This window comes from Phyllobates terribilis, unplaced genomic scaffold, assembly GCF_046119375.1.
Source record: "Phyllobates terribilis strain yellow unplaced genomic scaffold, ASM4611937v1 Scaffold_7__3_contigs__length_470593459, whole genome shotgun sequence".
Classification (NCBI taxonomy): Eukaryota; Metazoa; Chordata; class Amphibia; order Anura; family Dendrobatidae; genus Phyllobates; species Phyllobates terribilis.
This window is the reverse complement of record NW_027362767.1, coordinates 247,003,103-247,018,451: the sequence shown is the minus strand read 5'-3', so window position 1 is coordinate 247,018,451 and position 15,349 is coordinate 247,003,103. Positions and strand designations below refer to the sequence as shown.

Here is a 15,349-nt window from a genome sequence, read left to right as displayed (position 1 = left end):
CTTGAAAAATGATGTCATCATCCCCAAACATCCTTTCAATTGATGGGATAAGAAAACTGTCCAAAATATCAATGTAAACTTGGGCATTTATTGAAGATGTAATGACAGCCATCTCCCCAGTGCCTTTACCTGACATGCAGCCCCATATCATCAATGACTGTGGAAATTTGCATGTTCTCTTCATGCAGTCATCTTTATAAATCTCATTGGAACGGCACCAAACAAAAGTTCCAGCATCATCAACTTGCCCAATGCAGATTCGCGATTCATCACTGAATATGACTTTCATCCAGTCATCCACAGTCCACGATTGCTTTTCCTTAGCCCATTGTAACCTTGTTTTTTTTTCTGTTTAGGTGTTAATGATGGCTTATGTTTAGCTTTTCTGTATGTAAATCCCATTTCCTTTAGGCGGTTTCTTACAGTTCGGTCACAGACATTGACTCCAGTTTCCTCCCATTCGTTCCTCATTTGTTTTGTTGTGCATTTCCTGTTTTGGAGACATATTGCTTTAAGTTTCCGGTCTTGACGCTTTGATGTCTTCCTTGGTCTACCAGTATGTTTGCCTTTAACAACCTTGCCATGTTGTTTGTATTTGGTCCAGATTTTTGACACAGCTGAATGTGAACAACCAAGATCTTTTGCAACATTGTGTAACGGGTCTGGGAGGCGGAACCTCTGAGCAACTATACAAGGGGGCGGTCCTTGTAAGGAAGCGGGTGGCTCCCAAGGAAGACGGGCAGGTAATCACGGCAAGTGACAGGGACAGTCTCTGGGTAGAAGGGCAGGTAGTCACGGCAAGTGACAGGGACAGTCTCTGGGTAGAAGGGCAGGTAGTCACGGCAAGTGACAGGGACAGTCTTTGGGTAGAAGGACGGGTACTCACGGCAAGTGACAGGGACAGTCTCTGGGTAGAAGGACAGCAGGCAGGTGACTGGTGAGCGCTCCTAGGTGAGCTGGCGAGAGTCTCTGGACAGGCAGGTGGTCACGGCAAGTGACGGCGGAGCCTCCAGGTAGGCTAGCAGGCAGGTAGCAGATGAGCGCTCCCAGATGAGCAGACAAGAGTCTCTGGACAGGCAGGTGGTCACGGCAAGTGACGGCGGAGCCTCCACGTAGGCTAGCAGGCAGGTAGCAGATGAGCGCTCCCAGGTGAGCAGACAAGAGTCTCTGGACAGGCAGGTGGTCACGGCAAGTGACGGCGGAGCCTCCAGGTAGGCTAGCAGGCAGGTAGCAGATGAGCGCTCCCAGGAGAGCAGGCAGGCTGGTCCATAGACAGACTGACATGTGTTGGAAGGCAGACCGTCGGACCGCAGGCTTGCAAGCAGGTAAACGGATATCTGGCAGGTATCAAGCAGGAATCTGGCAGGTGACTGGCAGGTAACAGGCAGGAATCTGGCAGGTGACTGGCAGGTAACAGGCAGGAATCTGGCAGGTGACTGGCAGGTAACTGGAAACGGGACCTGAGGGCTGAAGCAGAGTGAAGGCTTTGCAACAACATTGCTCGGGCACCTCCATTTTGGAGGAGGTGCCTTATATATGGTGAAGTCCTCCGGCCATTGGCCGGGGACTCCTTAGGACGGCACGCGCGGCCCCTTTAAGAGAGGGGGAGCGCGCGCGCGCCCTAAGCACCGTGGCCGGGAAGCAGCGCGCGCTGCCAGCAGAGCGGGAGGAAGACGCCGGGCACAGAGCGGAGAGGTGAGGGGAACAGCGTCCCTGCCTAGCAGGAGGCAGGGACGCCGACGCTACAGTACCCCCCCTTTAGGCCCCCCTTTTTTAGGCCAGAGAGAAATTTATCAAGGATGAGAGGGGCATGGATGTTCTCCCGGGGCTTCCACGTTCTCTCCAAACCCCTTCCAATCTACCAGAAAAAAGGTTTTTCCTCTTACCCTTTTGGTGGCCAGAATGTTCTCTACCTCAAACTTGTTCTCAGCGGAAACCGGAGCAGGAGGCGTACCTGTAGACTTGGAAAAAGAGTTAAGTACCACGGGTTTGAGGAGAGATACATGGAAGGAGTTAGGGATCCGTAAGTTGGCCGGGAGTTTTAATTTATAGGCCACCGGGTTGATCTGTTTGATAACCTCCAGTGGGCCGATGAACCGAGGCCCTAACTTGTAGGAGGGAATCTTGAGCCGGACATATTTGGACGAGAGCCAGACTTTATCTCCAGGACGGAATTGTGGAGGATCCAGGCGTTTCTTGTCAGCGTGTTTTTTCATCCGTTCGGACGACTGAAGGACTGCGGATCGGGTACTCTCCCAAATGGAGGAGAATTCGCGAACGAGAGATTCCGCAGCCGGATTGTCCACCGAGGTGGAGACGGGAAATGGGATCCGAGGATGCTGACCGAAGACTACAAAAAACGGGGATTTGGAGGAAGATTCGCTCTCGTGATTATTGTAAGAGAACTCGGCCCATGGTAGGAGATCCACCCAGTCCGAATGGTGGGCATTAACGAAGTGCCGGAGGTAACTGGTCAGGTTCTGATTGATCCGCTCCACTTGACCATTGGACTGTGGATGGTAAGCAGAGGAGAAGTCCAGAGTGACGTCAAGCAACTTACATGTGGCTCTCCAGAAGCGTGAGGTGAACTGAACCCCACGATCTGACACAATGTGGAGGGGCAGGCCATGGAGACGGAAGATGTGACGGATAAAGTCTTTAGCCAGTTCGGGTGCAGACGGGAGACCCGGCAGAGGAATGAAGTGCGCCATCTTGGAGAAGCGATCAGCGACCACCCAAATGACCGTACAACCGGCAGAGACAGGAAGATCCGTTATAAAGTCCATAGCAATATGCTGCCACGGGGCAGCAGGTACTGGAAGAGGAAGAAGGCGACCGGCTGGCAGGTGTCTCGGAACTTTGTTGCAGGCGCAGGACACACAGGCAGAAACAAAGTCTATTACATCCTTGTGCAGGGTAGGCCACCAGTAATGCCGGGTAATGAGCTGGAGGGTCTTTTTCTGACCGGCGTGGCCAGCTAGCTTAGACGAGTGACCCCAGAGTAGGACCTTCTTCCGATCAGGTACAGTTACAAACGTCTTACCGGGAGGGAGACGATTTAGATTCACGGGAGCCACTTGCATTACTCTGGCGGGATCAATGATGTGCTTAGGTTCCTCCTCGAGATCAGATACCAGGAAGGATCGGGACAAGGCGTCAGCTTTGATGTTTTTGTCTGCCGGGCGAAAATGAAGAACAAAATCAAAGCGGGCAAAAAACAAGGACCACCGGGCTTGGCGCGGGTTAAGTCTCTGGGCGCTCTGAAGGTAAGCCAAGTTCTTGTGGTCCGTGTAAATTATTACCGGGTGAAGAGCCCCCTCGAGCAGGTAACGCCACTCCTCCAGTGCCAGCTTAATGGCTAACAATTCACGGTCTCCAATAGAATAGTTGTGCTCAGAAGAGGAGAAGAGTTTGGAGAAAAAAACGCAGGTTACCATTCTTCCGGAAGATGACTTTTGGGTAAGTACCACCCCGGCTCCGGAGGAGGAAGCGTCAACTTCTAGGAAGAATTGTTTGTTGCCGTCTGGACGATGCAGCACCGGGGCGGAGGAGAAGGCCTGTTTTAAGGAAAGAAAGGCCTCCTCAGCTTCGGGTGGCCATCTTCTGGGATTAGTACCCTTACGGGTGAGCGCAGAGATAGGGGCAGTCCGGGAAGAGAAGTGCGGTATGAAGAGGCGGTAATAGTTGGCGAAGCCCAGGAACCGCTGAATAGCCTTCAACCCCTCTGGTCGGGGCCACTTCTGGATGGCAGACAGTTTCTCAGGATCCATTTGTAGGCCGGTCTGAGAGATTATGTAGCCTAGAAATGGAAGAGAGGTCTGCTCAAAGATGCACTTCTCATATTTAGCGTAGAGGTGGTTCTGCCTGAGCCTGAGCAGGACCTGACGAACATCCCTCCGGTGAGTAGGAAGGTCCGGAGAGAAGACCAGGATGTCGTCCAGGTACACCACCACGCAGGAGTAGAGAAGGTCACGGAAGATGTCATTGACCAACTCTTGAAAGACGGCAGGAGCGTTACAGAGACCGAAGGGCATTACAAGGTACTCATAGTGGCCGTCCCGGGTGTTGAATGCCGTCTTCCACTCATCCCCCTGACGGATATGGACCAGGTTATACGCCCCACGGAGATCCAGTTTGGTGAAGATTCTAGCCCCCCTCAGGCGGTCAAATAATTCAGGAATGAGCAGGAGGGGGTATTTATTCTTCACTGTAATCTGGTTAAGGCCTCTATAATCTATACATGGACGGAGTGAGCCGTCCTTCTTTTTGACGAAGAAGAAGCCTGCTCCCGCCGGGGAGGTAGATTTCCGGATAAATCCCCGGGCCAGATTCTCCTCAATATATTCTGACATGGACCGGGTCTCCGCTGCGGACAAAGGGTAGATACGCCCACGGGGAGGAGTAGAGCCGGGTATCAGGTCGATTGGACAATCGTATGGTCTATGAGGGGGTAATGTCTCTGCTTCTTTTTTATTGAAGACATCCGCATAAGACCAATAGGGAACCGGTAGACCGGGTAGACTGACTGGGGTAGGAGAGGGACGAGCAGGATGAACGGGAACTAGACAAGTCCTATGGCAGTCCTGTCCCCAGCGAAGGACTTCTCCGGTCTGCCAGTCAAGCACGGGTGCGTGTTTCTGGAGCCAAGGTAGGCCTAACAAGAGTGCGTGAGAGAGTCCAGGCAAAACATGAAAGGAGATGCTCTCAGAATGCAGCATTCCCACCTGCAGAGTTATGGATTCGGTGATGAGTGGGATGGGATGTGGTAAGAGGCCCCCATCCACGGCGGCGACAGATAAAGGTACGGCCAGAGGTTTGGTGGGAATGCGGTATCTCTCTACCAGAGACTGAGAAATGAGATTTCCAGCAGCTCCTGAGTCAAGTTGAGCCAGTTCGAAATAGCGGTTCTCTCCGCAGGTGATAGAGACTGACAGCATCAGAGATGGAGAGGGTTTACTTTTGTCTAGGGCGACCTCTCTGAGCGATCCTAGACACAGGCGTTTCCCGACCTCTCTGGGCAGGAACGGATCCGGTGCTCCTTACTGCCACAGTAGAAGCAGCTCCCCTCGGCACGGCGTAAGTCTTGACGGGTTTTGACCATCTTGGTCTGGTCGACCTGCATAGGCTCAGGTGAGTGTGCCTGGGGAGTAACGGAGGGAGTGACGGGTTTCTGGAAGGTGGGGGCTAGACGTGGAAACCTCCTCTCACGGGTGACCTCTTTGGCGCGCTCCTGGAATCGGATGTCAATCCGGGTGGCAAGTGTTATTAAGTCGTCAAGAGTGGTAGGAATGTCCCGACCTGCGAGTTCATCTTTAATACGGCCGGACAGACCCTCCCAGAAGACAGACACCAGAGCGTCGTTATCCCAGGCCAGCTCCGAAGCAAGGGTACGGAACCGTATGGCATATTGGCCCACGGTGAGATCTCCTTGACGGAGGCGTAGCAGAGATGATGCGGATGAGGTCTTCCATCCGGGTTCGTCGAAGACTTTCCGGAAAGCCGTGAGGCTGGCAGGTCGGACACCAGGGGATCTCCTCTCTCCCACAGAGGATTTAGCCAAGCCAGAGCCTCCCCCATGAGGTGGGACATGATAAAGGCTACTTTGGACCGGTCGGAGATAAACTGGTGGGACAAGAGTTCAAAGTGCAGGGTGCACTGGTTTATGAAGCCCCGAGCTTGAGCGGAGTCACCTCCGAAACGAGGAGGTGCAGAAAACCGGGGTCTGGGACAGGATACCATGGTATTGGTGGGCAGCGGTGCTGCCGGGTTTCGAGTCATGACACTAGCGGTGGTTGCAGGTGGAGCAGACAGAGTGTCCAGGCGAGAGTTGACACTCCGCAGGTGACTCAGGATGGACTCCTGTTGGGACCTCTGACGGGACAGTTCATGACATAGGTCCGAGAGCGAGGGAGCTTGGGTGCCACCGGATTCCATGGCCCGAGCAAACTGTAACGGGTCTGGGAGGCGGAACCTCTGAGCAACTATACAAGGGGGCGGTCCTTGTAAGGAAGCGGGTGGCTCCCAGGGAAGACGGGCAGGTAATCACGGCAAGTGACAGGGACAGTCTCTGGGTAGAAGGGCAGGTAGTCACGGCAAGTGACAGGGACAGTCTCTGGGTAGAAGGGCAGGTAGTCACGGCAAGTGACAGGGACAGTCTTTGGGTAGAAGGACGGCTACTCACGGCAAGTGACAAGGACAGTCTCTGGGTAGAAGGACAGCAGGCAGGTGACTGGTGAGCGCTCCTAGGTGAGCTGGCGAGAGTCTCTGGACAGGCAGGTGGTCACGGCAAGTGACGGCGGAGCCTCCAGGTAGGCTAGCAGGCAGGTAGCAGATGAGCGCTCCCAGATGAGCAGACAAGAGTCTCTGGATAGGCAGGTGGTCACGGCAAGTGACGGTGGAGCCTCCAGGTAGGCTAGCAGGCAGGTAGCAGATGAGCGCTCCCAGGTGAGCAGACAAGAGTCTCTGGACAGGCAGTTGGACACGGCAAGTGACGGCGGAGCCTCCAGGTAGGCTAGCAGGCAGGTAGCAGATGAGCGCTCCCAGGAGAGCAGGCAGGCTGGTCCATAGACAGACTGACAGGTGTCGGAAGGCAGACCGTCGGACCGCAGGCTTGCAAGCAGGTAAACGGATATCTGGCAGGTATCAAGCAGGAATCTGGCAGGTGACTGGCAGGTAACAGGCAGGAATCTGGCAGATGACTGGCAGGTAACAGGCAGGAATCTGGCAGGTGACTGGCAGGTAACTGGAAACGGGACCTGAGGGCTGAAGCAGAGTGAAGGCTTTGCAACAACATTGCTCGGGCACCTCCATTTTGGAGGAGGTGCCTCATATATGGTGAAGTCCTCCGGCCATTGGCCGGGGACTCCTTAGGACGGCGCTGCCAGCAGAGCGGGAGGAAGACGCCGGGCACAGAGCGGAGAGGTGAGGGGAACAGCGTCCCTGCCTAACAGGAGGCAGGGACGCCGAAGCTACACATTGCATGATGATTTACCTTCTTTTAAGAGTTTGATAATCCTCTCCTTTGCTTCAATTGGCATCTCTCGTGTTGGAGCCATGATTCATGTCAGTCCACTTGGTGTAACAGCTCTCCAAGGTGTGATCACTCCTTTTTAGATGCAAACTAACAAGCAGATCTAATTTGATGCAGGTGCTAGTTTTGGAAATTAAAATTCACAGGGTGATTCCATAATTTTTTCCTCAGAATTGAGTGATTCCATAATTTTTTTCCCTCTGCTTGGTCTGAAAAAAATTACCCTTACTGAGTACCCCATTTGTAATCTTGATTTCTTTTAGTGTTTCTTAAAGCCCTAAAGTTGCCATTTGACATGACTTTAGTTTTGTGCCATGTCTGTGCTCTGCTTTTTTTCCACAACATTAAACAACTGAATGAACATCCTCCAAGCCCAGTGATTCCATAATTTTTGCCAGGGGTTGTAATTTGTGGTCTTTCCCTGTAGTAATAAGCTCCCACAACTCTTCTATGCACAGTAACATTTACACTTTCAAACTTTCATAGCTAGTAATTGTCATTATTCAATTTGCCAGCTGTAAATGTAAACTCTCAGCTTCTGGCTGTTTTTTCTTCTCTCCCTTAAATGTATATACTGAGTTTCTTACTTGTACACAGGACAAATGAACCTATGGAAGAGTCCTTGTAACAGTCTGTTAATCAAGCTGTGTTGTGCTGTGCTCTTTGCTCGGTCTATGTGTATGAGCCCATAACCTATTGAAGATTTCAGATTTCAGCAGAATCAACAAGCACTCAGACATTGTGGGAGAATTTCTCCCACAATGTCTGAGAATGAACTGTTTTACTTAGGATATACAGCAACTAATATCTGTATCATCACAACATGGAGAATTACAAGAGAAAACATACACATAAAACTGAGAGGTCATACTATACAGTCTTGAGGAACTACATGCACATACACAAGCTAGTGCCATCCGCTGTCTGCTTAAAATAAGCACAGCTATACTCATACTCACCTCCCGTGCCGGCACCGTTCCGGTGGTGTTGGTACTCACGTTCCCGATGCTCACGTGAGGTTGTTATGTCACGTGATCCCTGCACCCAATCAGCTGGTGTCTTGTCCCCGCCTTAGGACATGTAAGTAATCAAGGGGCAGTGAGCGGCAGCCGCAGCCCTGACTTCCTCTTGATTACTTATATGTCCAGAGGAGGGGACAGTGACACCAGCTGATTGGGTGCAGGGATCACGTGACATAACCTCACGTGAGCACCGGGAACACAAGAGCCAACACTGCTGGAAAGGTGCCAGCCCCAAGGTGACTATAGGGATTTTTATTTTAATGGGGGACAAACATTCAGATTGAAAATGGGTTGTCCTACTGGTGGACAACCACTTTAACACAGTCCCTCCAAGTTGAGCTGTAACTATTGCTATTACTCCAAGAGTGACATGTAGAGGTGGTACCTGATAAAAATGAAGATTGCTTTGCGATAGGAGACTCCGTCAATATGCTCATAGTAGTCCAGGAAAGGCTTGATGGAATCAATAAGACCAGGGTGGAGCTTGTCCATTTCATCAAATATAAATATGGAGTGAGGACATTCACTGGTGTTTCCTCTAATCCATGACTGCAGCTGGTCCTGAGAAAAGAAGACATTTTCCGCTATGTCAGACCCGTAATGCAAACAGTAAGGACAATCCTCTATTACGAGGCAGTTACCTAAAAGTGCCCACACAACAGCATAAAGGGGATTTCTAAGTACCCTCTGTGTGCCTTACAGACACAGGATGGCTTACAACAGACATTAGTTCAGAATACTGGTGTGACGCTAGTCACTATTCATGGACAGACGGAAGTCAGACGTTTTCAGGATCAGTACCAAGAGAGCACGGAGAAAGCCAAGGGAAAAGAGAAAGGCATAAATCAGGTCACACTCAGGGGTCAAAATACCAGGAGATAGGGGATCAAAGCAAAAGGGCAAGATGAAGGGATAGTCAGAACACGGTCCAAAGGGTCAGGCAGCGGAAGGTCAGAACTCAGTACAACAGAATCAGGCAAATGCCAGGAAGCACAAACTATGTCTGGCAGGGATTAGAGGCAAACAGCTCAGTTAAATAGCTTGGCAATCTCCTGAACAGAGAACACCTGGAGAAAGTCCCGCACATCCCAGTCACAGATTGAACAGCCGAGCTGTCAATCAAAGCACCGACAGCTCAGCAACCCCATCACAAGATTGGAACTCAGCATGACCCAGTTTCCATAGGAAAACAATCACTCACTGAGTGGAGGAATCGTGACAGTACCCCCTCTTCTGGGGGTGGGGGGGCACCGGACCCCCAGGTTTCCCAGGAAACCTGCGATGGAAGGCACTGACCAGACGATCACTGTTTACAGCTCGAGCCAGGACCTTCGGTCCGTAACCTCTCCAATGAATGAGGTACTGGAGGGAATTACAGACTTTCTGAGAATCTACAATCTTTTGCACTTCAAAGTCCAAACTGTCATTGACAGAAACTGGTGGAGGCGGATGTGAAAGGACAAACTGTTTTAGCAGTGATTTATGGAACACATTTGGAATGCAAAAAGATGTAGGGAGTTGTAATCTGAAAGCCACCGGGTTAACTACCTCTAAAATCTCATACGTACCAATAAACTTAGGACCCAACTTTGTTGATGGTACTTTCAATTTAATATTTTTGGAAGATACCCAGACCTTATCACCGACTTTAAATATGGGACCCCCTGAACGTTTCCTATTGGCCTTCCGTTTCTCGCAACTCTGAGCCACCCAAATATTCTTGTGAACCTCTCTCCAGACATCCCCAATTTCCGTATGGCAACCTCTGCTCTGTGATCTGATGAATAGCTCCCTCCAAAAAATGTCTCCATTCTTCAAAAGCTAACTTGACCGCGAGCAGCTCATGATTTCCAACATCATAATTTCTCTGAGCAGTCGAAAATTTCCTAGAAAAAAAATGGACATGGCCGTAAGTTAGTCAGAGTTTTGGGACCTTAAGACAAAACATCCCCTACCCCAACCTCTTAGGCATCCGCCTCTACGATAAACGGTTTCTGAAGATCGGGTTAAATCAAAACTGGAGCAGACATGAAGCACTCTTTTAGTTTATTAAAGGCCCCAATGTCATCCGATGACCAAACCTTAAGATTCGCCCCCTGACACGTGAAATCGGTGAGAGGTTTAACGATCTACGAAAATCCCCTAATAAATTTTCTATAATAATTGGTGAATCCTAAAAAAATGCTGTAGTGCTTTAAGGTCGTGAAGTTGGACCCAATAAATTATAGCCTGCACCTTCCCAGGATCCATCTTAAACCCTTCAGCAGATACAATGAACCCCATTAACAATATTTCTTAAACAGAGTACACTATTGTAATTTGGCAAACAAAGAATTTTGTCTTTGTAAAACATAACAAACATGGTCATAGTGTGAAAAGATTAGAATGTCATCAAGGTATATCACAATAAACCTTCCAATAATATCAGAAAAAAATGTCATTCATAAAGTTCTGAAAGACGGCAGGTGCATTAGTTAACCCAAAAGGCATGACAAGATTATCAAATAGACCCTCATACGTTAAAAGCATCGTCTTCCACTCATCACCCTTCCGTATGCATAACAGACTATAAGCCCCTCTAAGATCAAGTTTAGAAAACCATTTAGCCCCAGTAAGCTGATTATATAGGTCAGGGATGAGTGGAAGTGGGTAAGTATTTTTAACCGTAATTTTGTTTAGTTCACAGAAATTGAGGCAAGTACGGAGACCCCATCTTTTTCACAAAAAAGAAACCAGCAGCTACAGGGAGGAGGAAGGACGGATAGGACCCTCCCGTAAACTTTTGTTAACATATTCTTTCATGACGGTCCGTTCAGGTCCCAACAAATTGTACAGGTGATGTCACGGGTGTGTCAGATGTGACAGACAGTCGCCCTGCAGCTGGTTGCAGAAGATCTCTTCATTTAGCATTACATACCCTCTAGCTGTTTCACTCTAGGACCCAGCGGCTACGTCCTTCCTGCTAATTGACACCCTGGCCTGGGTGTTTAAATAGTTTCACTCTGCAGCAGGAAGGGGCTGGTGATACTCAGGTTTCCTTGTGAATTCTTGGAGCACTGCTATCTTCCTCTGTGGTGCTAGGTGGACGCTTGTGTGGCGCCCCTGCAGCGCATGAGTGCCACAGATCCTAGAGGGGTGCATGAATGGATTCCTCCACAAGAGGCCCTCATAGCTTTCACACACCTCCACCTTCCACCTCAGACCACCAGAGGGAGCCCGGATAGGGATATAAATAGGGAAGGTGGAGCTAGGCAGTACAGCCTAGTCTGTGAGGTAGTTCCTCTGGAGAGTTCAGCAAGTACAGGTCTGAATACAGAGTCAAGCTCAGTCTAGTCTAGAGAACACAGCTAATAGTTCAGCAGTGGAGCACGAGGCTCCTGCAAGCTAGACTCAGGGAGCTCAGTTAGAGTCCAAGGCGTGCCGACGCCATAAGAGCGGTGAAGCGCGGCAAGCTGCCGCTAGTATGTATAGCCTAGTGAGGGCCTTGAGTGCGGCCGAAGACTAGAGGAGTGAGTAGCATTGGGGGCAGAGGAGCTGTACAAGCTCACCCCAGAAAACATATACCGGACACCGGGTCCGTGTCTACAGGGCCGTATGCCCCCCTGTAGAGACAACTGGAGACCCCTAGAAGACTTCATTTCCCAGGATCACCTAAGAGCTGATACGTACCAGAGCCAGGAGTCACGGAGGCCCCGCAAGCTGGGAGCGCGTACTCCAAGAGAAGGCCCTACCACAAAGTCAGCCGGCGCAGGACAGAGACAAAGTTAGGCCTAGCTCCAGCAGGTCAGAAACTTACTACACAAAGGCAAAAAACAGGAGGCCCTATACCCGCTCACTAGGGAGAATCTTGATATGCACCTGTGGCGCCCCTGAGGGTTCGGTCACCACAGAGGTATTGCATCTCATCCAGAGGTGTGGTATCTCACTCTCAGGTAAGGAAGGAGTATGGCTCAGGACCATAACACTACATCCACTACACCACATTTCCGGGGGACAGGGCGAGATTGCTCCTACGGAAGAGCACAGTCCCTGATCCCTGGCTGGAGTGGGAAGGAACCACTTAGAGAGGGGGAACTAAGTAGTGGATGGGTGGAGGACGTAGATCCTGGGAGCACTGGAGTAGAAGATATAAAAAGAAGGAACCATCTTGGTTCAAGAGAGAGTGAGTTCAGTCAGAAGAGACAGGAGCAGGGGCTCGGCATGAGCTCTGCTCCACAGGCGGGCCTAGTCAGGAGACCTGAGCCTGGAAGAGAGAGGAGAGAGAAGGGGAGCAGGAGAGGCTCCAGGACGAGAAGAAAAGGGACCCCAGGGGTACGGACCGTGCAGCAAGCCACCCTTACGCCCGCCGCTGCCAGGAGGTAGGGGGGTCAGGCCGTAAAAAGGGAACCGGTCCCTTAACTAGCCAAGAGCTACAAAGCCTAACTAGAGAACCGGAAGCTGCAGCATTTCAAATACCGCAGACCATAAGTCCATACCAGTGTGCTAGGAAGGTAGCCGCATAGGACCACGGGGACGGAACACACGTCACCCACCAAGGCCCAAGGACACCGGACAGGAGTGCTACTAGGTGTGAGGTGCAGGGAGAAGGCCAGAAAGGACACACAGAAGGGGGTCCTGATAAATACTCTGGAGGTATCTGGGAGTCGTCCGAGCCCCTCACTGCGTGAGCACAGGACGCCGTGGGCTCTTACACTGGCCCTGTAACTGGAACTGCTTAAACCGTGAGTAAAGGATCTGGGACTGCATCGTTTGGACTCTGTGATTATTCTTGCACCGTGACACCTTGCACCATCACCACCATCATCCATACTGCCCTGAAGCTACACTCTTCCTGTGGGGAGTTGCATCACCTTGCTGCACATACCACCAGCTTCAGCGGACTGCTCCGCAGCGGCGGTTCCCAATAACCGCATTCCACAGGTGGCGTAGTCGGACTATACATAACGGACACACATAGACTACCCTGCTTTGACCGCCCTGGGTCACGGACGGGGTCACCGCCACGGTGACTACAACCCCCAGCATCTACAGGCCCGGCTCCGGGTACCCCACGGCCCAGGGGGTGTGTCACACCCTTCACCCTACAGTGCTCCGGAATGTGCCTGAACTTCCATCAGTAAAAGGTACTGAAGTGAACTGTGTGTTTGCCTATCCTTCTTCAGACCCGGCTGGGTCCCTTCTGTCCCGCATCCCTACATCCATGCTGCCCTGAGGCCTAGCTCCACCTGTGGGGAGCTATACCACCCAAGCTGCCTTTACACCGGCCACAGTGGGCTGCCGCAGCGCTGGTGAACCTCACCAGACACCACAGGTGGCGTCACGAACTTTCACATAATTATCCACCCTTTTAAAGAGAGGCCCAGGGTACGGGCCCGGGAGCCGACTACCGCAACATCCCCAAAACTAACAAGGCCCGGGCGCCGAGTCCTCCCCATCCCCTGGGCGCGTCATCTCTTTCCTGGCGTCACGAACAGGATTCCGTGCCCGTTGCAACGACGGAGTGTTGTGCCCGTTGCCACCGGGTACTGTGCGCCTTTAATCAAAAGGGAGCGGGAAGTAGAAACCTGGTCGGCCGCAGACCAGCAGTCAGAGTCCACAATCTTTAAAAAGTTACAGACTATCTTTGAAAATCGTACTGAGACAGACCTCCGGATGAGGTTCTACAGCTGCTCTCAGCAACCGGAGGACAGTGTTCGGGACTATGCCTGGCGTTTGCAAGGGGCCCTGCGGGCTCTGAAACAGGTTAGTCCAACCAGCATCAATGATGAAAATAAAATGCTGAAAGAACAGTTTATCCGGGGACTGAGGTCCCAAGAGGAGAGCAGGACTGTGCGTTGGTGGTCCCTGGATCATCCAGATGCCACCTTTGACACCCTTAAGGACATGGCTATAAAAGGACTGCAGCCCCTGGAAACAACTGCTATCCAATGTTACCAGGGTGGGGCCACCCCAATACCTCCAGTGTCCACCTTTTCCCCAGTGGCTGCTGAAGCCAAGGTGCAAGCAACGTCCCCTAGTGAGCTGGACAGCCTGCGCTCTGAAGTGCATCAGTTGAGCAAAACCCTGACCACTGTATTGAGTGCCCTGCAGCTGCGGACGGAGCCCGAGGAGGAAGAAAGGATCCTGCTAGCCGATAGCCCTGAGGATGTCCCCTGGATGAGAAGGAGGAAGAGGACAACGCCACCCCCTGGGAGGATCAGCGACCAACGCCGTCCACCGAGTGACCCTGTCTGCCACAAGTCAAGTCACACCATCCAGAGCTGTCCTTTAAACGAGAAGACCCTGGGTCCGAAGGCCAACACCCAGGAATAGACTCAGCAGGCCCCTCAGACTGGCACAGCAGGTACGTGGGAGGAAGACCTTTCCTGTCTATAATCCTGGACGGAATTGTGGTACCTGCCCTGCTGGACACTGGATCTCAGGTAACAATTATGCCTGATGTCCTTTACAAGAGATACTGGTCCATGGACAGTCTCCAACCCCCGAACTCAGATTTTTCAGTATATGCCTCTAACGGCCTCCCTCTTAACCTAGTCGGGGTTAAGGATGTGACGGTAAAGGTGGGGAGAGTGGAGCTGAAGGACCAGGGACTCATCGTGGTAGAGACTGTCTCTGATGACGCAGGACAGAATATGGTACTAGGCACTAACATTGTTGGTAACTGTTTGGAGGAAGTGGTGTTTTTGCTCCAACAGCTCGCTAACGCTGCCAGACCGGGGCAGAGAACAGCGATCCAGAAGGAGATCCGAGCCCTGATGTACCAGCAGCAAGTAAAGCTATCCGGTGGTGAGATTGGTAATGTGCGGGTAACAGACCCCATACCCATTGTGATTCCCGCAATGAGTGAAATGCTTATCTGGTGTAGAGCAGCAATAGGTCTTAAAGCACAGAGCTACCAGGCGGTAGTAGAACCCCTTAGCTCAGAGCACAGACCTACACTCTTAACCGCCAGGGGGGTAGAAGATGTACGCAATGGGAGGGTGCCAGTCCGTCTTCTCAACTATGGGGAAGAGGAGGTCAGGTTACCACGCTATGCCACTGTTGCCAAGTTACACGCTGTAAATAACAACTCTATACACACGGCGGAGTCCTTAACCTCACCAGACGAAGTGGAGGATAATGACCCGGCAACCCAGGTGGAGGATTGGTGTCAACAGCTCCATGTTGGGACAGACACCACTCCTGCCCATCAAAAGCAGGGTATACACCGGGTGGTTCAGGAATACGTGCAGGTATTCAGCAAGCACCCACTTGACTTTGGGAGGATTAAGGAGGTTCAACATCACATCCCCACAGG

General features: G+C 51.5%; 1 protein-coding gene across 1 annotated transcript in view; it reads right to left on the bottom strand.

Annotated features, from left to right (window-relative positions):
• Window positions 1–15,349, bottom strand: part of LOC141155480 (torsin-1A-like) — a 47,308-nt gene that overhangs the window by 15,737 nt on the left and 16,222 nt on the right. Inside the window, exon 3 of the mRNA XM_073642347.1 lies at window positions 8,438–8,613. Within this exon, the coding sequence (XP_073498448.1) occupies window positions 8,438–8,613 (176 nt within the window). The remainder of the gene's footprint in view (window positions 1–8,437; window positions 8,614–15,349) is intronic.